The sequence below is a fragment of the Osmerus eperlanus genome, chromosome 6, assembly GCF_963692335.1.
Source record: "Osmerus eperlanus chromosome 6, fOsmEpe2.1, whole genome shotgun sequence".
NCBI classification, from domain to species: Eukaryota; Metazoa; Chordata; class Actinopteri; order Osmeriformes; family Osmeridae; genus Osmerus; species Osmerus eperlanus.
In genome coordinates this window covers 5,986,693-6,007,265 of record NC_085023.1, presented here as the reverse complement: position 1 = coordinate 6,007,265, position 20,573 = coordinate 5,986,693, and the positions used below count along the sequence as shown (strand labels likewise).

The window sequence follows — 20,573 nt, the reverse complement described above, 5'->3', positions numbered from 1 at the left end:
GCCCTTCCACACAGCAGTCTCTCCACTGAGGAGGAAGGATGGAGAAGGAGGCTCTTGGCCTGGGCCCTGGGACTCCACATTAACTGTGGGTCGTGTAAGAGGCGCTATGTGTTGGAGGGAGAATAAAGGGCAGAGCCGAGCAACATCACCTTTCTGGACAAGTGGGCACATCAACTATTCCCATGGGAACTCTGACGCTAAGGCTCCGTTGTACTGGCCATCAACAAAGACTCTCACCACTAGAGCTGACTGATTAAGATGGGAGAGTCGGAGAAAGCTGGGAGGGAGAGGGAGAGAGGGAGGGAGCAGGAGAAGGAGAGGGAGAGAGGGAGCAGGAGAAGGAAAAGGAGAGAGGGAGGGAGCAGGAGGAGAGGGAGAGAGATGGCGGGATGAGAAAGGTAGATACATTTACATTTACATTTATTCATTTAGTAGACGCTTTTATCCAAAGCGACTTCCAAGAGAGAGCTTTACAAAGTGCATAGGTCACTGATCATAACAACGAGATAGCCACAAAACATTGCGAGTAGCCAAAACATGAAGCACACATTGTGAACAACCAAAATAAGTGCCAAAGGGAAGAACCATAAGAGCATGTAGTTAAACAAGTTACAATTAAACAACATGAGCTGCTATAAGTGCAAGTGTACCTGTGGAAAAAAAAGCAAGCAACAATAATAAAACAATATATCACAGCGAGTACAAAAATTTAAGTCAGTTACCACTAACCACAAGAGCAACAAGTCTCTAAGCAAGAGTCATTGTGATCCTTGAGGAAACTAACATCGGGTCAAGCGAACCATTCCTAAGTACCGTTGTACTCCCGGAACAAGTGCGTAAATAAAGATAGATAAATAAAGACAGAGTTGAAGAGACTTGTTCAGAGAGGCCAATGGAGCTCTTTGATGCAAATACTGGGTAGAACCAAATGACAGGCCCCAGCAACAGTGGGACAGACACATCTGTCCCCTGTCATGGGGATGACACAGACCTCCTAAAAGAAAGGATACGCGATTCTCTCACTTCTCCCTCCTCCATCCCTTGATCTGTGGCACACAGCCAGTCAGGAGGAATCCAGCTTTACAGCTCATTGCTGCAATGATCGGCCCCGACAGGAATGTGGGATGGTTGTATAGAGGGTGGGTAGAAGGAGATTGGAGGGTGGCAAGACCCTTTTCACTGGGGCACGTGCCCCTGTATAAATCTGTTGTGCCCCAGTAAAATCTAAAGTTTGAGTTTTAACAATTTACTTTATTAGTCAGTGCACTCATTTAGATTGATAATATCGGAAAAAAGAAAGACAGTATCCCAATCAACGCAGTTGAACTGAAAACACAAATTGATGCGTGCCATCAGAATTCCTTGTCCGCACACTCTTTTGTGCTTTATATTAGCCACTGCAGCAGCACACAGGTTAATCAAAGACAGCAGGAATTTTGATTAGTAGCAATTAAGATGGAATTTCTTGAACAATAGGAAATTAAATATGTTGTAGGCCTATAAATAATAATAGTTTGTGATGGCTAATGTTAAATACCTAACTGTAAGTGTAAACTGTAGCTGGTGCTTTAGTCAGATCTAGCTTGCTAGCTAACCATTGCTAAGGAGTTTTGACGAGGCTCACTCTCCCACTGAATTGCATAGTAAACAAAAAAGACATGTAACAAACGTACAAATTGATGTGAGACTGCACAGAATTTTTTTTTTTATTATAATACCAATGTATTATAGGGTGAATTCGGGTAATCTGGGACATTTTTGGCATGCATTTTCTCATCTGAGCTTTCTGTTTAACTAGTGCCCTGACCCTTTCTGTGACACCACACCAATCACGTTTTGTGATTTCAGTCACATAACATCCATGCAAAACCTAGAGTCAAAGTTATGTGGACTAAACAATGTCATAGCAGGGAAGAAAACGTTCTGTAGTTTAGGTGTCCCACATTACCCAATGTCCCAGATTACCCGAATATTACATAAAGCTCAAAAAACAGTATTAGCGCTCAAATTATTGCTAAGAAAATTGATGTACCTGCCAAAGCTGATATCAAACTTACGTCCCTGATCAGTACTTATGGTGGGTTAAGCAAGGGAAGTTTGTATAGTGCACTGTGCTGCACATTTCTTGCTTGGAAAAAAAAGTGATAAGCGTAATGAGGGGCCTGTGCCCCAGTAGAGCTTTATGTCTAGCAACGCCCTTGATAGAGGGTGGGTAGAGGGTGGATTAGAGGGTGGGTAGAGAGGGATTGGAGGGTGGGTAGAGGGTGGGGTAGGGGGTGGGTAGAGGGTGGGTAGGGGGTGAGTAGATGGTGGATCAGGCTGATAGAGAAAGGAGTCCTGGGTGAAAATGATTGTTTCTTCTAAGCTTGTCAGGGCTTGGTTGAGCGCCAGGTCTCTTAATGACTCAGGAGTCCACAAACACTGGACTTGTTTACCTTCATACTCTCTTTTCTCTTTCTCCACTCCAGTTCCACTCCTCTTCCCCTCCACTACTCCTTTCATCCTCAAATTCTTATACCCATTCATACTGTCTCCTTCCTCTTCTTCTCCTCCTCCCTCTTCAGATTTCTTTTCTCCCCCCTGGTTCTCCTTCTTCACCTTCTTCTTTCCCTTCTTTGTCTTCAATGTATCTACTTCTTGTCCTTCTTCTCCGTCAGTCCACACTTTCTCCTCTCATCTGCTCATCCTCAACCATTTTCTTCCTCCTCTTCCTCTTTTCAACATATATTTGTTCTCTTCTCATTCTCTCCTCCTTCTCTTTCTTCCCTGTTGTGGAATATTTGCAATAACTGGAAAAAAAGTCAGGATGCCGGATTATAACAATTATTTATTGACACCAATGGTAAATAACAAAGATCTTTGTGATCCGTCTATCAAAGGGCAAAACGCTAGTCGATGTGCCCTGGAATAGAATGATATTAGTCCTAATCTTTTTATTGAGGAGAGTCCTTATATCTGTTGATCCAATCAGTATGTCTGTCACAAAGTCCATCCCATGATCAACCTAATCAATAGTATGGCTTCATCCTGGCTTACAGGACAAAGGTCACACCTATGGTTTCTGAACGAATCAGTCTCTATAGTTTCTCACATTTCACAATATTTCCCCTTAGCAGCTAAGATCACACCATGAACCCATAAAACCTCAGGATTCCCTTCCTATCACAGCCAGAATTCACTCAGGCACCTGTTTCACAAATAACTGATCAAACATTTTCTATTCATCAGTTGACTCTTTACCCCCCATGACTCATTGATAACTCATCTCCAGACACCCACACCCAGCAGCTCACAGGATGTCTCACAGACCTTGAACAGAGAATCCTATCAGAATAAAACCATTCTTAATACATACATTCATTTTACACATACTAGCATAACCAAGAGAAAATCCTTTTTATTTTCTCTTTCTCTCCTCTCTTGGATCTCTTGGACGTGTTGATATCTGCACTGGAGTTAACCTCTACTCTATGATCTTATTTCCTTGTCCACTCCTGTTTACTCCTCTTGACACAAAATTATGCTCTGCTCCGCAGATCAAGTCAACGTGGACATGTTGTTCCCAACACAGTGTCAGTAGCTTCCATAGGAAGTTAGCCTCCAACTCTGCTTATGCTTACACTCGTACTTTTTACATTTATCACACCGTTATAGGAGCTGCAAAGCAAGCCTTTCATTCCAATGGATTCATCCTGTATATTATACATTTCATAATGTGCATAAAGTTTGATTTGATTTGACACGCACACACACACACGCACACACACACACACACACACACACACACCAGTAACCTCCCCATCCCTCCATCTCCTCAATTTAACCAGACATTTAGGCTGCTATTTCCAGCTCTGCCCAGCCCAAGGGCCCACAATAGAAGTCTTATATTGTTGTGGGCAGAGCTAGAAATTGCAACAAACCACTTTAGAGCTCCACTGAAACGATTTCAGTGGTATGAAAAACGCCACTGACTTAATGAGGTGGATTTGGGTGGATGACAAAAGGAATGATATGAATTTCAAACACGTTGAATAATGAAATTGGTTGTGGGTTTTGCGCCAGAGCCCTGCGCAAGCGTTTTATAAAAGGATACACAATCCTGGTTTAGGGTTTCAGTTTTCTTAAATGATTCACTTCTAAATCATGAATATTCCTTTGAATTCCACCCCCAGACCAGCTGCAGTCAGACCACAGACTCCACCGCTATCCCACAATGCCACTGGGTCCCAAGTTTCATTTTAGGATTTGCGAAGAAACCCTTTGACGATATCCAGATATATTACAATAATAAATCCAGGAAGTATTCATAGAAAATGTCTCCTTAAAAGGGAAATATAGGAACTGTGAAATATTAAAGCAGTGAGAGAAGACTTCCGGTGTTGCAGGATTGTTTTGGCAGGCTCTCTGCCTGCATCCAGAGTGGTGACTGGAGGTTAGAGGTCAAGGGCAGCTCCAAACACAAGTTCACACATGGACATTCATGATGGATTATTCTGTTTCCTGTTTACATTCTAAATGGATCCACTTTGGCCCACGGACTGGACTGCGACTAAGTGATTCTTTGAAGTGAAAAAGACATTAAAAAAAAGTATTTTAAATGGTCACATTTACTGAGCTACAGTTGGCTGAATGTACACCAACGGTTTCAGGCGATCTGTTAACGGTTATGATAGCAGTATTTGTACTGAGGAGAAGTTATTAATGGTTTTGACCTTAACCTGGTGTTCCAGGTTTCATTCAAGGCACTTCTGTGGCCTTGGCCCCGTCTGCACATGCATATTAACGAGCTCATCCGTAACTGTCGACCAGCAAGCCGCTTTCTTCAGACCAAGGAGCAAGTGAGTTACTGGCGTCTCCAGTGTTTGTCTTTGGTTGTCCAGGTTTGTATTGGCACTGTGGAGGCAGTACAGAAACACAATCAGCCATCACACACACACACTCACTCACCCACCCACCCAACCCCCCTCCCTCCCCTCATCACATCAAGGGCTTTCTAAATGCTCCACTCCTGAGCCGATGTCACATCTGTCCCTGTCATCACCCCTGTTTTCCTGCCCATGTCCTTGTCCCTACCCACCACCCCCCCCCCCCCTGATCCCCCTGCCTCTACACACCCTGACCCTGACCCTGAGTCACCTGACCCCTTTTTCTTCTTGTCTTCATCAATCTTGGACTTAAATCGGCCTTGGTCACACAACCCTGAAGTCTTGATTTCTGTGTCTGATCAGCTGTCCGGTTGGCATTTGTCCTCAGAGGAGGTAAGGGAGAACCAAAACCAGAGCCAGAAGCTTCAGCTCATCCTGGAACTCGATGCGTTTGTGGCAAATCCCTCTAGGGCTTAAATACACCAGTCATACTGAAGTATGCATGGACACCAGGCTCCTCAGTCCTGCTACAGCAGAGCTTTTTCGTTTCTCTGTAAACTAAAGTCTCAGTCTGTCTTGTTCTCTAAAGCCTTGTCTCGGCTACAGGCTGGAAGCAGTCTGTGCAGAAAGAGGCTGAGAGAGGTAGGCCAGGCCAAGCATAGCGTTTATCTTGGCCTTGCTAGGACTGCAGCCCAGCATGAGTAGCCAGGGGTAGAAGTATGCTTTCAGGATACATAAAGACACGCCATATTTTACTTAGTGTTGCAAATATAAACAACTCGTGTTTGCATTCACTTGATCTCCCTATCTGAAGTTTCCCCCACACGCATGCAAGCTGAAACACACACACTAACATACTTTAATGTGCATGTAAACATGGTTAATGTCCTGTTGCCATGTTTGTGAAACCCTGTTGACCAGTCCTTGCTCTGGACAACACATCCACCTAACTGCAGAAGTTTTTATTGGGCCAACCCAACTTCATTGAAAAGCTATCTGAACTGCCTTCTGTTACTACCAGGATTCCACAGTTGTGTGAATAGGAGTGTAAAGTTCTAATTTTCTGATTTCTGAAGATCTGTGATTCTATCACTTTGCCACAAGGGTAGAGAAGGAAGAGATGGATGACGTAAAGCCATTTCTGCAGAGACAAAATACATGGATTGTGGACACAATCCATGGAGTAGGCCAGGCTAAGGGGAGGAGCAGGGTTAGCAGCTCACCTCAGGGCTCTGGGTCTCCAGGGTGTTTTGGCTCCAGACTTCTGGCCTTGAGAGGGATGAGATAATTTAGCTGCCTTGAGGAGGAAGAGGGGGGAGGAAGGTGATATCTGCAGAGAGGCCATTGTCTGGGATGAGGCTAATGAAGTTGGCTTATCTCCAGATCCTGATCAAGACCCAGGGATGCTGGCTCTCCACTCCCAGACAGACTCTCTCTCTCTCCCAGAGGATAGAGAGGAGAGCAGCCTTCCAGGAGCACCTTTGATGTGTGGCAGCCTTACATTCAGCATTAGCCCCCTCAGGAGTGAGGGTCATCCCCTGGCAAAGGAGAGATGACTCTGGCGTCCATCACTTGGGGCTGGGGAGCTGGGAGGGTGGGGGGCTGGGGAGCTGTGAGGCTGGGGGACTGGCGGTAGTGGGGCTGGGAGGCAGGAGGGCTGGGGGACTGGGAGGTTGGGGGACCTGGGGACTGGGGGGTTGAGTCTGAGATTCAGGGACAGGAGCTTGGACTTAGGGGGCTGGAAGTTGAGACGAGACGAGAGTAGGGACTCAGGCTGAAGGTGGGCCTGAGGCCTGGGCCAGGGCCTGGTCCAGTCCTGGGGGTTGGCCATTGATGGATGCCCTGTGTCCAGGGAGGAGAAGAGGAGAGGTGGAGGGGAAGGGAGGAGAAGCGGAGGAGAGGGGGGCAGGGAGCGTAGAGGAGAGAAGATGGAAAAGGGGAGAGTCTTTGACCCTTTGGCTCCCAGAAGTATTAGCAGGTTCTACCAGGAACAATCAAAGGTTTTACTGTCCCAAGGATGTTCCTGGGGTTTCTGTTTAAATGTGGAGGATCTGGGGGTCTGTAGAACATTTGAAGCCCAAGTTCTAGTACTTCCTGGGGAGAGACTCAACAAGGGCACCAGGTAGAGGGAGTAGACCACTCACATTCACACAGCACACTGGTGGCCCAGGGAGCAAATCAGGGTTCTGTTTCATTGGTATGCAGTTGGTAGCAGACACACACACAAATATATACTTGTACATACGTACAAACACATATACATACACACACATACAGACTGTCCAGACATACCTCAAAACACACATGTACATACCGTTAAATTCAAACCTTAACCATACACACATACTTTAAACACACACACAAAATATGTCATCTGACGCAGGGCCTATCTTGCCCCCACTGTGTGAGAGGAAGTTCATTCATTTGAGATGCATGCCTTGTGGACTGGAGAGAGACTGGAACGTGAGTGGGCTGATCAGATTACAGACAGACTGGAGGTTAACTGTCTGTGTCTGACATTTGTGATACTGGGCATAAATAGTATTTATATCTCAGGTGAACACACAAAAACTAACCATCATCCATCACGTTGCACCTAGCAGCCGCTATTGACCGTAAAATATACAAATATTGTATCATGAACGTTTGCCATTGTCCATGAGCATAGTGGAGAATGCTTGTCAGAATGTGTGGCATTTTGTTGTAAAACACATTAAGGAATATTTTCAACCTCAAGGATTTGGCGCACAGTTAGAGGTCGTCTCTGTGAACTGAGACGACCCAGGTGAAATAATTCACTACTGAACGTACTTACAAACTTAGGAGTTATAAATCTTTTAGATCCCCGTCACACACACACTCATACAGCACACACTGCACACGAAACACAAACGTGCTATCAAAACACTCTTTCTCCTTCTACCTCCAAACCACAACCTTTATCCAAACACAATGCTATCTCTGGAGATATCTGATGGAATCCACTGTTTATACGTGTGAAAATGCACACACACATAGACACACAGATATAAGACATTACTAACATGGAGACCGCAAGTGTCTAGACACATTTGACACATTTCCTTACCTATGTGTGTGTTTGATGGAGGCCCTTTTGAAACCTGGGCCAAAGTAAACATACAGATTCCCTGGTTGACAGAGGGGGAGACACAGGGGAGGCAGCGGGAAGGCAGGGTGAAGCTCTCTGTGGGATGCCCATAAATTACAGTTTGTTGCCAGGTGAAAGGAAAGGAGGAGAGGAAGAGGAAAAGATTGAGTGAAAAATCTCAAATATGTAGCCTACTGTATACATTTATATATAAAGATAGAGAGAAAGAGCATTAGGGATAATATACAGGAGAATATACAGTATAAATACATATATAGTATATAGAAGGAGAGAGAGACAGACAGACAGAGAGACAGAGAGAGGGAGAGGTGAGTTGGCTGACTGACTGACTGGCTGACTGGTTGGTTAATCAAGCCCCAGCATGGGTCCCTGATTCAGGCACAATCTCCTGACTGATGCTCTTATTAACCTGGACACCTTCATCCAGGCTCCCAAGAAAGAACCACAGAAACCACAGGCTTATTTTGGTCCCCGACCAGGAAGTGATCAACAAAAGGACTCTCCTGGTTGCATTCCTGGGATACACGGTGAGCTGTCTGGGAGCGTGACCCTAACAGTGACCTGGCAGTGACCTGGGGGGAGAGGAGAATGAACAGTACAGCACCCCCGCTTATTTCTCTGTTCCCCGTTTTACCCAATTAGACAGGAAGGTCACAAGCAGAATGACAGGGAAGTAGTTAGACTGCACAGGTGGAGAGGCAGGGAGCGAATGAGGTGGAAAGATGACACCAAAGGAAGAGCGAGAACAGGAAATGTATCCGAGGGATTTTAATTCAGGTTTTTGGAAGGCTCTTCGAGAGCACGTCCTTCATCAGCAGATGCTGTTCTTCCAGCCTCCTCTGAAACCTGGCCGACATGACATCACCTACCAAACAGCCATGTCCAATTACAACACAGAGACAGACACAGTGGAAGTGGAGCTGCCCCACACACATACACGCGAGCACACACACATGCGCGTGGACACACATACCCCTCTTCAGACAGAACAGAAAGTCAGTATTCAGGACTTAAGTGGAAATATCAGCCACAGGCCAGCTAAATGATGGAGACAGAAACTAATTAGAGCAGAGGTCAACCAGACATGTCTATCAGGTTATGAGTATCCGCTGCCAACATACTTCTAACACATATTGCATATCTGCTTTCCACACAGAGCTCAACAGAGCCACAGCTTCAGCCCTGGGATGACTGGGCTTTAGGAACCTGGAGCCACATGGGCTCAAGTCATCTCTGCAGAAACAAGGCTCATGGAAATCTCAACAGGATATTATGTTGAATATGTTTGGGCATATCACATTCTAGTGCACACACACACATACACTGATACACACTGTGTGTTACTGTTTTATTTTTTCTCTCTCACACACTCATTTTAGCTTTTCATTAACACACACATGCATGCACCCTCACAGACACAAACACATATAACACATAAGTTATAAAAACACTTTTTAAATGTGGAGAAGGGAGGAAGTGACAAATAACTGTTCGCTTGTTCCTCTGACAGTGAGACATTAAACCCCAAATCCCTCATGTTTCATCTCTGCTCTCTGTCAATATTATCAAACCCACAGGAATTCCCAGACCTCAAATTTAACCTCCAATTTCATCTTAATCTTGAAAACACTGTGGTGAGGTCAGTTGAACATTCCCTTCTCTGTTTGGCTAAAGAAGCTCTCCTTCCATGGCCCAGTCACTGAGTCAGGCCTCCTTTGTGAAATCCGAATAATTAAAGGATTTAGCCAATCAATCTACCAGAGTCATTTCCTTCTTCCTGGCCCTGGCCCAATGGGGTTTAAGGGCAGGCTCTGGAGGTGAAGGTCACGGGCCTATGGGACGTGTTCAGGAAGTGGCAGCACACAGCCCAGCCTGTAATGGATATCATGGGCGTCCGTGTAAACACTCCAGGCGCAGGTCACATCCACAACAGAACATTCTGACTACTCCGTTTTACAGACTTTGATGAGGAAAATGTCAGCTCAGGGGTATGTACACTGTTGGGGAAGAAGCCCAGACTAATATACGTACATATATGTGTGTACATGCATATGCACACACATACACACACACATATGAACACAGGCGCACACACACGCACACACGCTTGAACATAAACCACAAAAATAATCAACCATCAGTTCAGAGTATAAAGGAAAACATTGACGTTTCTCCAGCGGAATAAAGTGGCCATTGAGAGATGAAGGAGAGAGAACAAAGCCTGAATGTCAGCCTTGTGAAAAGACATCAATCCTGAAAGAGTGTTTCTCTCTCTCTCACACACACACACACACACACACACAAACACACACACCTCTACTGTGAAGTGGTTTAAGCAGAGCTCTTTCAAGGCATCCCCCACCCACACCACCCATGTACAAAAGATCTTGAGACACAGAAAGAAACAGAAGGCACTCTATCTCTCTTTACTGCTCCTTAAGCAGTGCTCTTGCTTAGGCCAGAAGCTAATACAATATAGACACACAGAAGTTAAACAGGGAATGGTAACCTCACTGTAGTCTTATGTTTGTATGTTTGGTGGTTAGGGAAGAATGTTCCACAGACGTCAGCTAGTCCAGCACATGAAGAGCCATTACAAAACTGAAGTCAATCTCTCTTTTCTCCCACACTTTAGCACAAGAGCCCTCTTTCTCTCAGTCTCTCCTAATCTCCCTCCCTCTCTTTCTCTCTCCCTCCCTTTCTTTCTTTCTCTCTCTCATTTCTCTCCATCCCTCTCTCTCTTGCCCGGCGACCACCTGTGTGTTTGGGGGTGCAGTATTGAGCGTGTAGAAGCAGAGAACCAGAGGAGAAAGAAAACCCCCAATGCAAAACTATTTATTGAGACAAATTTGGCGCAGGAAGGGAAATATTTGGTTAGCTCGGCGGCGAGCGGTTGGCGGTGTCGGAGCAGTCCATGGTTGATGTGGGGGGGGGACAGCCGGCCCTTTGTTTGCAGACAGAATGGTGCGCTCCGTGGGGTCACTGCAGGAGGCCCAACATCACAGACAGAGGAACACACACACTCTCTCTTGTTTACACACACACACATTCACACACACACACACATTCATATAGGCACTTACATATGCACACACACATACACACACACACACATAGATCCTGGCATTCCTCCACTTCTATGAATGTTTTATAAGCCATGTGAATGGGTCAGGGAGCTGCAACCCCCAGCACTCACAAGTCTCTATAGTTACACACACCTACACACACACATGTACACAGACCACACTTGCTTAAAAACATTTCCAGGCAGTGAGGACTGGAGCCAGACAGGGGCACGTCTGCTCTCCCCAAGCCCCAGAACAGTGTCTCCCGGCTGGGTTGATGTGCCTGTGGCCACCCTGGTCTGGTCCTCTGGAACCTCCAGAATCTGTGTTTTACTGCATCCTGGTTCCCTGGTGTGGCTGGTATCACTTTAACTGCTGAAACAACAACAGCAGAGTCAGAGACGCCCGCAGGCCTTAATGAACTGCACATGTCAGGCCAGAAAGAGAGAGAGAGTGATGGAGAAAAGTAGAGAGAGAAACCTGACAGTATAATCGTAAAACAATGCCGGCGATGATTTAGAAACATGAGCGTGCCTCAGCCTTGCTGGTGTTTGAACCGTGACTAGCGGTTGAGTTTCAGCAGGAGGCTTGCTGGTCCGGCTGAAGCTGACCGTGATCCTCAGAGTCTTAAAACTGACGTTTAAGATTTTCCTCCTGCAATCCCACAGTGCAGCCTGTCCCCTGACCCCTGGACATTATGAGCTGACCCCGTGTTTGTCCAACCGTGAAATATGGCTGAGGTACACAGCACGGTTACTTGCGTACAGAAAAGCAAAGAGCGAACAGCACAGCAAACAACATCCCTGAACAGGACTCTCTCTCTTACACACACACACATACACACACACACATAGACATACACACACACTCACACTCATTGGACCCCCACTGCAGACTGCTGGCACCAGCCTGCTTCACTCTGATGTCATACGGAGGTGTGAAACCAGGAGCACTTCCAGAACCACCCCCCAGTTCCAGTATTCCACACACACAGACCCACACACATGCTCTCAAACACTCACACACAAACAAACACCCCACCCACTACATATAGAGTACACATGCAGGCTCACATTTACCCACACATACACACCTTTTCACACACACACAAACACACACTTCCAGTTCACTATTAGCCCACACAGAGCAGAACACAACAGCTGTTTGGTTTGGAAAGCCCTGACATGAGAACCTCCATGTTGAGCATTCTTACCTAAGAGTAGACCTGACAATCGTAGAACATACCACTTGGAAGTAGATTTGTCCATTTTAGACATATTGCACAGAAGTAGACCTGTCCATGCTAGAACATACCACATAGAAACAGCCCTGTTCATTCTAGAACATTCCAACTAGCACTGCTTCATGCACAACAATAAATTATCTTTTAATTTCAGGGGGAAATGTGTTTGAGGAATGTGTTACAACACTGTGCTATGCTGATAGGACAGTTGTTTGGGATTCAAACTGTGCTTGAGATCACCTTGCTTGAGATGAAGAGAAGGAACACATAAAAAAGTTAAAGAATGAGGAGGAGGAGAAGGAGGAGAAGAGAGAGAGAGGAGGAGGAGAATAGCTGGAGAGGTGTGAGGAAGATAAAAGATAGAGGATGAGGAAAGATTTTAAGTTGCACTGTTTCACACTGGCATTCACAATGACTGCTGTCTCTATTCATGCACAGTATGTCTGTCTCAGCATATGTAACAATCAGTGCACTATATCTTCTAGTAAGCAGCTGTCAGGAGACAGTGAAACAGTGAAAACAGACATTCAAAACTTGCAAGCTCAGTGTTGGCTTCATGTGAGCTTAAAGAGATTCAGTTCCACATATTAGACAGTAATGCCTGGAGGGTAGTTTAGAGAGGGGTGAGTAGGACTCTGGCCTAGTGATGTCACAAGGGATGGAGGGAGGAACAGAGGGAGAGAGTGGGAGAGATACAGGAAAGGAGTAAGGCAGGGAGTGAGGAAAGGAGATAGAGGATGTGAATGAAAGAGGGAGGGAGGGTAAGAGGGAGGAAGAGAATGATGGAGTGAGTGTCGCGGTAGATTATGCCCAACATTAATCTGATGCTGGCCTACTTAGTCGGGGTCGGAGGTCAAAGTCATTTAGTGCTACAGCTTCTCTAGTGCCCTCTACTCCCTCACAGTATTTACCGTAACCCACATGCCCTGGTTTCAGATGACCGGTAACCCTTATTTCTTTCTATTTTTCCCATCCCTGCTCCAGCTGGACCCTCTGCACTCCATCGAACGCCATCCCACCCAACTGCCAGCACTAGTCACTTTACTCCACTGACATGATTAAACCTGGATTTTTAGGTTATTTTTAGTTCTTATTATTATCTAAAATTATTCTGAGTTGTTAGGTCGATTTATTCATTATTCCCTTTTTATATTCTTATTTATATTATATACTTTATATGATATACTTTAAATTGTTGATAAGTGTAGTAGCTCATACAGGTTAGGAATTATTATTACAGGTTGAGATTATTTATTAGAGATTTAGATCCACTAGGGTCCAAGAGCAGCAAAATCATTCCAATGTACCTGTACCTATACTTTTTACAAATGGCAATCAACTTGAAATGTGAACTGGAACTTGTCTTTATATATAAAGACATATATCTTGCTTTCCTCTTTCTCTCTGTATCTCTCAGTCTACCTCTCTCTCTTTCTCTCTCTTTGTGTCTTTCTTTGTCACATTCACATATATTCTGTAAATGATGAAGAGGAGATGAGTGGTTGGATGAAGAGAAGAAACATGCAAAGAGGTTGGAGAATGAGGACAAAGATAGGAGAGGGCAGTGGAGGAAGAGGAGGAGGAAGATGGTTGCAAAGAAAAGTAAGAGAAGGATCATAAAAAATAGGAGGAGGAGATGTTTTCATTGTGCAATGTTTCACAATGGCATGTTAATGACACAGATATTAGAGTACCGTCAAGTTGTTTTTCCTCGGTTTGGAAATTCATTACTCCCAGAGGAACAGTAAATGTTTCATTATATGCCTGTTAGTCAGAGGGCACAGCCGTCATCCTTCTAGCTGTTTCACCATCTCTCTGCCCTACCATACCACTCCACACAAGGCTACACCACATCACACCACAGTACTCTACACTACTGTACACCACAAAACATCACAATAATGTATGCCACACTACGCCATACGGCACTACACCAAGCCATGCAATGCCAAACTACACCACACCTTGCTACTTCGCACTACACGCACTCCACTACACACAAATCTCACAAAATAATCCTTTCAGGTTTTTACCCTGACTGTATTCTTCTCTTGCCAGTTAAGAAAAAAGGCGACTAATGTGAATCATGGCCTATGTTTGGATGGTAACTTATGTGGTTATGTGCAATAGAAGTAGTCCACAAATATTACAATCAGAACTCACTGCAACTATTCTTTGTCTCTCTCCCTCTCTTTCTTTTTACCCCATCTTTCTCACTCTCTCTTTCACTCTCACTCACTCACTCTCACTCACTCTTTCTCTCTTTCACTCTCTCTAACACTCTCTCTTCTAAAACCCTTATATTCCTCCTGTCATGACATATTTTCCCAGCCGCCCAAAAGCCTACAGACTAATCACTCACCAACACACACTGTCTCTCTCTCTCTCTCTCTCTCTCTCTCTCTCTCTCTCTCTCTCTCCCTCTCTCTCTCTCTCTCTCTCTCTCTTTCTCTCTCTCTCTCAAATACACACACACACACACAAACACACACACACACACACTCATACACAGTAGAACACATCTCAGGAGCTCTACAGCAGATTTAAGACTGGCCCCGTCTGTCTGGGTGTGGAATGGAGTGAAAGGGAGTATCCTGCAGGGCCCTTGGGGGCCAGAAAATTATTTAGCAGCAGAGCCTGTGTGTGGGGGTGTGTTATGTGTGTGTGTGTGTGTTTGCGTGGGTGTGCATGTGTGTGTGTGTGTGTGTGTGTGTGTGTATGTGTGACCCGAGGGGCCCAGCTAGTTACAGCCTCCCTGTTGGAGGCCACCACTCTCACAGAACCAGCATTGTTGGCACGGAGCTACAGACACCAGAGACACACACTAACACAAGTGACAACACACACTCACACACACACACCAGGGAGAAACACCGGCAGTGAAGAGTTTGAGTGGCCAAACCCAGTGGAATTTATGTTCTGAATACCATGAATAAAATCATTTTTTTCAATAGAAACACATCTGATAGTCCTTTACACAAAAACATCACTCCTCACAATAGTACACACACACATACATGCAAGCAAACACATACACAAACACACACACATTCATACACACGCATACTCTCACATTTGTACTTTCTATCTATCTATATATCTATCTATCATATCTCTTTCTCTCCGTACATCTCTGACAGTCTCTGTTTATTCTGAAATATCGTGATGACTATAGGTCTTGTGGGCTGTGTGAGGTTTCTCAGCTTGTTATTGTAGGTGTTTCTGCACTAATTATGTGTGACTGAGACCATGTCAAAAACTGTTACTGGAAACAATGTTTAAGCATGGAAACTCGTGGCAGGAATTACTTTGACAGCAAACACTTGTGTTTCTGGTGCTCATGTATTGAATCACAGAACCAGATGTAAACAATATGGCAAAATACTGGCATCCTGTCAGCCTTTATCCTTATCATTGTCATTATCATCGTAGTTGGACAGAGACAGAGGGCTGGAAAGAGAGAAAGGGGAGTGATAGAGAGAGAGAGAGCATTTGACCTGCAGGAGTTATGTTGGTGGGAGTGAGAGCGCTTGTTGGCTGGCAGGAGTAGAGACGTCAGCACCTTTCGCGGCTCCAGTGTGTTCTCCCTGTAGCCTCTGACGGTGGCAGCAAAGACAAGTGTAGAAAGTAGCAGCCAGGACTGGAGGTTAAACCAACCCATTCCGCACCTACGCCGCCGGCCACTGAATGAGTGAGCGTATCGCTGTGAGAAAGAAGTGTGAAGCGAGGTGGAAAGTTTTTACGCACGCAGAACCTGGATTTTCATCGTAGCCTTTTCTCGGGTGGTTTTGACCTATTTTTCGTTGCAGAGTTTATCCATTGGATCTAGGTGTTTTGTTAATTCCATGAGATGGGTACCTTGTCCATGTTTTCGTTGTACACACTCGTTTTGGGGCTGAATGGTTACCTTGGAGCTGCCGCGGGTAGAAACCTGATCCGAGCCATGAGGAGCGCACGGGAATCTCCATTCGAGTCTTTCTTGGACGGTGCCAGGCCGGATGCCGTTTCCCAACACATGTTCAAAGTGTACGAGAAATACAACCGCGATGTCCGCCGCCCCCAGGAAGGCAACACAGTCAGGAGTTTTAAAGGGATTCAAGGTGAGTTAAAGCTCTTAATGGACGGCTCCCCGTTGTGCGCACGAGACAGAGATCTGACACTCCTCCGTAGATAGTAGGCTATGATGTAGAATGATCTTCACAATCGTATGTGGATTGCATGGCACTACAGCAACGGAAGCATGAAACAATGAATCTTCTGGTTGCAGGAATGCAACAATTTGTTGTTAAAACAGATGCAGGAGTTTGGTATTTTATTTTAGTAACACTGTTTCTGTTGCCTTCTACAAGGCAACATAAGCTCGATAAACCCGCCAATGCCCAGCGGGGTCTGCATGGCGCGGTCAGACACCCCAAATAGGTAGGATTGTTATGGAACAGTCTGAGAATGCCTTTGCTAAGTGATCTCGGGACGCTTTGGGCGCGCATTGGCGGCTGCGGCCCCGCGGCGCGGTGTCTCTGCCGGAAAGCCATACCGCAGACAGACGCGTAATACGGGTAAGAATGTGTAAGATTCCCCGCGAGCATCACAGCTTGCAACTGACTTCTGCAGAGCAGCGCAGCTGCCGAGTGTTTTCTTCTTTTTTTTTTACGCGGCGACAGCAGCGCAGCATCGTGCCGGGTCCTCTCCAGCTAGGACTGCTTACGGTCCCCCTGGCTGGAGTCTGGAGGCTTAACACAGAGTGGCGTTTCATTGTCCGATGATGTTTTTATAAATACAACGGAGGGTCTACGCTTCGCATACAGCTCTCAGATGGTATGCGATAACACGTGTGTATTTTTACTCCAGAAGCCAACGTGTAATCGAAGGAGAGATGTAAGGGAGTTTTCACAACACTGAGGGATCTGTTAAAACATTTGATTATGGTGTCTCGGTGCCGAAGGAGACAGTGTTGGCCGTATTGGGCTTAGGGGAAACTTTAGCGGGAACTGGAGTAAGCGTTTCCATATGCTGCTGGCTGAATCCAAGGTAATGTATATCTCTTGAGTCATTCCATACTTCCGCTGAACTCTCATACAATGAACAATAACCCTGCTGTTGAATTTCACGTCAATTCTACATCATAAATATGTAGCTCATACCTTACTCTGTCTATAATCTCTCTTATCTTCCCTGTCTTCTCTCCTCTCTCTACTCTTCTCTTCTTTCTGCTCTATTCTCTCTTCTCTTCTGTTCATGTCTGGTCTTCCCAACAGTAAGAAATATATAGAATTACTGATTAACTGATTCATTGGTTGTTTCATTTCTGTAGAGCTTTCTGACCAGAGGGGGGTGTACCATCTAAACCTAACTTCTCTCCTGGACTCTGAGGTCATCCAGTCCGCCAGCTTTCACTTCCTGTTTGACCGGCGCCCTAGACAGAGAGCCTGGTTCTGCAAGCGATTCAAAGCCCCATCCTGCCGTGCCCTGCCCCTCAACTCTGTTCCCTCTGTCCACATCCTCCTTCGCTCCCTAACCACGGGTTCAGAAGTCACCCTGGGGTCACAGGGGTCGCTCTTAGGCAATGTGACCTTTCACCCCCACAGGAGAGGGGTCTGGCAGATGAAGGATGTGACCCAGGTCATCAAAGAGGCCAGATGGCAGGGTCAGCTCCTGGTGTCTCTTGAGATGGACTACGGCCTGCAGTACCAGAGGTACCCAGATGAGGCGCTGTCTGAGGCTAACCTGCCCTACCTGCTGGTGTATGCAGATGACCAGGCCTTGGTAGAGCCCAATAGTGTGGCTGCAACCCTGCAGAGGTATGACCCTTTCAGTGAAGGGGGGGAAGCCTCACCCGCAATCTCTTCCCCCTCCCTCCCGCACCCTGCCTCCCTCTCAGGCAGAGTCAGGAGACAGGCTCCGATGACCTCTGACCCCATCCACAACAACGAGCTGCCCGAGGTGGACTACACTTTTGAGGGGTACAGCAAGGAGAGCCTGTGGCATAACACTTACCTGGCCCTCAAACCCAAGGCCAAGCCTGAGAAGAAGGAGAAGAGGAGGAAAGTCCACGAAGGAGGGGAAGTGGGACAGGATGAAGGGAAGGAAGGAGGAGTGGAGAGGAGAGGAGAACATCAAGTGCAAAGAGAAGAGGAGGGCAAACTTGCGGTCCTTCGCATTGACCAGAGGACAGTGAAGAAGCCCAACGATGGACGGAAGGCAGAGAGGAGGGATGAGAGGAAGGACGGAGGGAGTAGGGATGGAGGAAAGCATGAGGGGAGAGATGGAGGGGCCAGGGGCCAGAGTCGTTCCCCAGAGCTGCGGTTCGATGAGCGGACGATGCGCCAGGCCAGGAGGAGGCAGTGGGGCCTGCCCCAGCAGAAAGGCTGCACCAGGAGAAGCCTCCGGGTAGACTTTTCAGACATCGGCTGGAGTGAGTGGGTCCTGGCACCCAAGGCCTTCGATGCCTACTACTGCGCTGGCACCTGTGGCTTCCCAATGCCCAAGGTAGAAGCATACTTAAACAGCTAGACTAAGGTATCCACGTTTTATTTGGTGGTTCCATTGTATTAATATGTATTATTGGTCTGTTTATTGTCATTCTTTTCCCTCTCCTGTCTGCCCTTCCCCTAATTCTTACTCTCCTTCTCCACTTCCTTCTCTCCCTCCCTGCCTCCTTCGCTCTTTCTTGCAGTTGATGCGCCCTTCCAACCATGCCACCATCCAGAGTATCGTGCGAGCGGTGGGCATCGTGCCAGGCGTGCCAGAGCCTTGCTGCGTGCCAGAAAAAATGAGCTCCTTGGCCGTGCTGTACCAGGAGGAGGATGGGAACCCGGTCCTTAAGGTCTACCCTGCCATGTCTGTAGAGACCTGCTCCTGCAGATAGGAGGACAGGGAAGTCAGAAGGAGGCCAGAGGGAGAGATATGGAGAAGACAGGAGTTGAGGGCACGGAGAGATGGAGAGAAGACAGAGAGGGAGGGAAGACATTGAGGAAATGAGGAGATAACAGGATGGGAGAGATCGACAGAAAAGGGAAAGAGGGGCTGGATGGAAAGAGGAGAATGAGAAAAAATTTAGAGAGATAGAACTTTGAGAGACGGAAGACTTGATGTGTTCATTCATTCTTCCTGTTTTATCTCATGTTCATGTGTGTGTGCGCGTCTGCATTTGTAAGTGTTTGTGTGCGTGTCTATCTGTGTGTGTGTGTGTGTGTTTGTGTGTGTGCGTGCGTGCGTGCGTGAGAGTGTGTACGCACAATTTACCTGAGGTGTGTGTTCAGTGTTGTCTGAGGTGATTAAACAGAGTGGAAGAGGTATTGTGTTTTGTGGCCTCTGCGTGTCGTGTACTGAGATATGTACAAACTGAACTCTCTCAATCCTACCATGAAACAATGGCTGGTCACTTCTCACTGGAGCTTCATCTACACTTGTTTTACTTTGAGAGATAGATTCCTAAAGGATTCCACTGTTCAGGTTGTGTAACCAGTCCAGTCACCAGCCCTCTTTAATCTCCGTCAATATCTCCAAAATGCACTTATGAGTTGTATGAACAAACTAAGCTCATGTTGCTTTGTTCATGTTTTCTGGATGGACCTGTAACTGCTGAATCCTAGACCCCACAGCAGCTATAGAGGGGATGGAAGTCCTTCTCTGTGTCTCAAAGGCAGCTTCTATCATGGGTCATAGATGGTATACAAAACATTTCAGTGTTACAGATGTTTTTACATGTTTTGTACTGATAGAATGCACTTACAGTTAGGTGAAGACCTTCAACGTCCTCCTGTACCATATCGTTATTATCATTTGGTGTTTTTTTGTGATCAAAGTTGTTGTACAGTTTTGTTCTTCGACGGAGAGGACTGTTGAGTGGATTGTAAAGTCAGCCATCTGGAATCCATCCCCCCCCACTCCGTACTTCAAGTCTGCTATGAAGAAACCAGAAATATTTTTATATATTTTAAATAAAAATTGTTGTTTACTATATACTATTATTCTGTTTTAGAAAAGCTGATGTTTTGTAAATGTGTCATTGTTTAAATTATGAAAAAGTAGTTGTTTATAAAGCCTAGAATAAAAAGTAATTTAATCCAATACAAACACTGGAGTACCTTGTCATGTTTCTATTACCTTGTTTTTGATACTGAATGAGACGGTTGTCCAGATACTTAAAATCTTCCATGTTGCCTCAGTCAGAGACTAGCTACATGCCTAACCTGTGTTGGAGAAAACAGCCCTAGAAATGACATTAGATCGTTTTTTATTAGTATTTATTCATTTAGCAGATGTTTTTT

General features: G+C 45.9%; 1 protein-coding gene across 1 annotated transcript; it reads left to right on the top strand.

Moving 5' to 3' along the window:
• Nucleotides 1–15,846: 15,846 nt before the first annotated feature.
• Nucleotides 15,847–20,365, top strand: gdf10a (growth differentiation factor 10a). The gene is made up of 3 exons (XM_062463197.1): nt 15,847–16,403; nt 17,615–18,789; nt 18,977–20,365. Exons 1-3 carry the CDS (start codon nt 16,154–16,156, stop codon nt 19,166–19,168), a joined length of 1,617 nt encoding a protein of 538 aa, XP_062319181.1. The 5' UTR covers nt 15,847–16,153; the 3' UTR covers nt 19,169–20,365.
• Nucleotides 20,366–20,573: the final 208 nt, after the last annotated feature.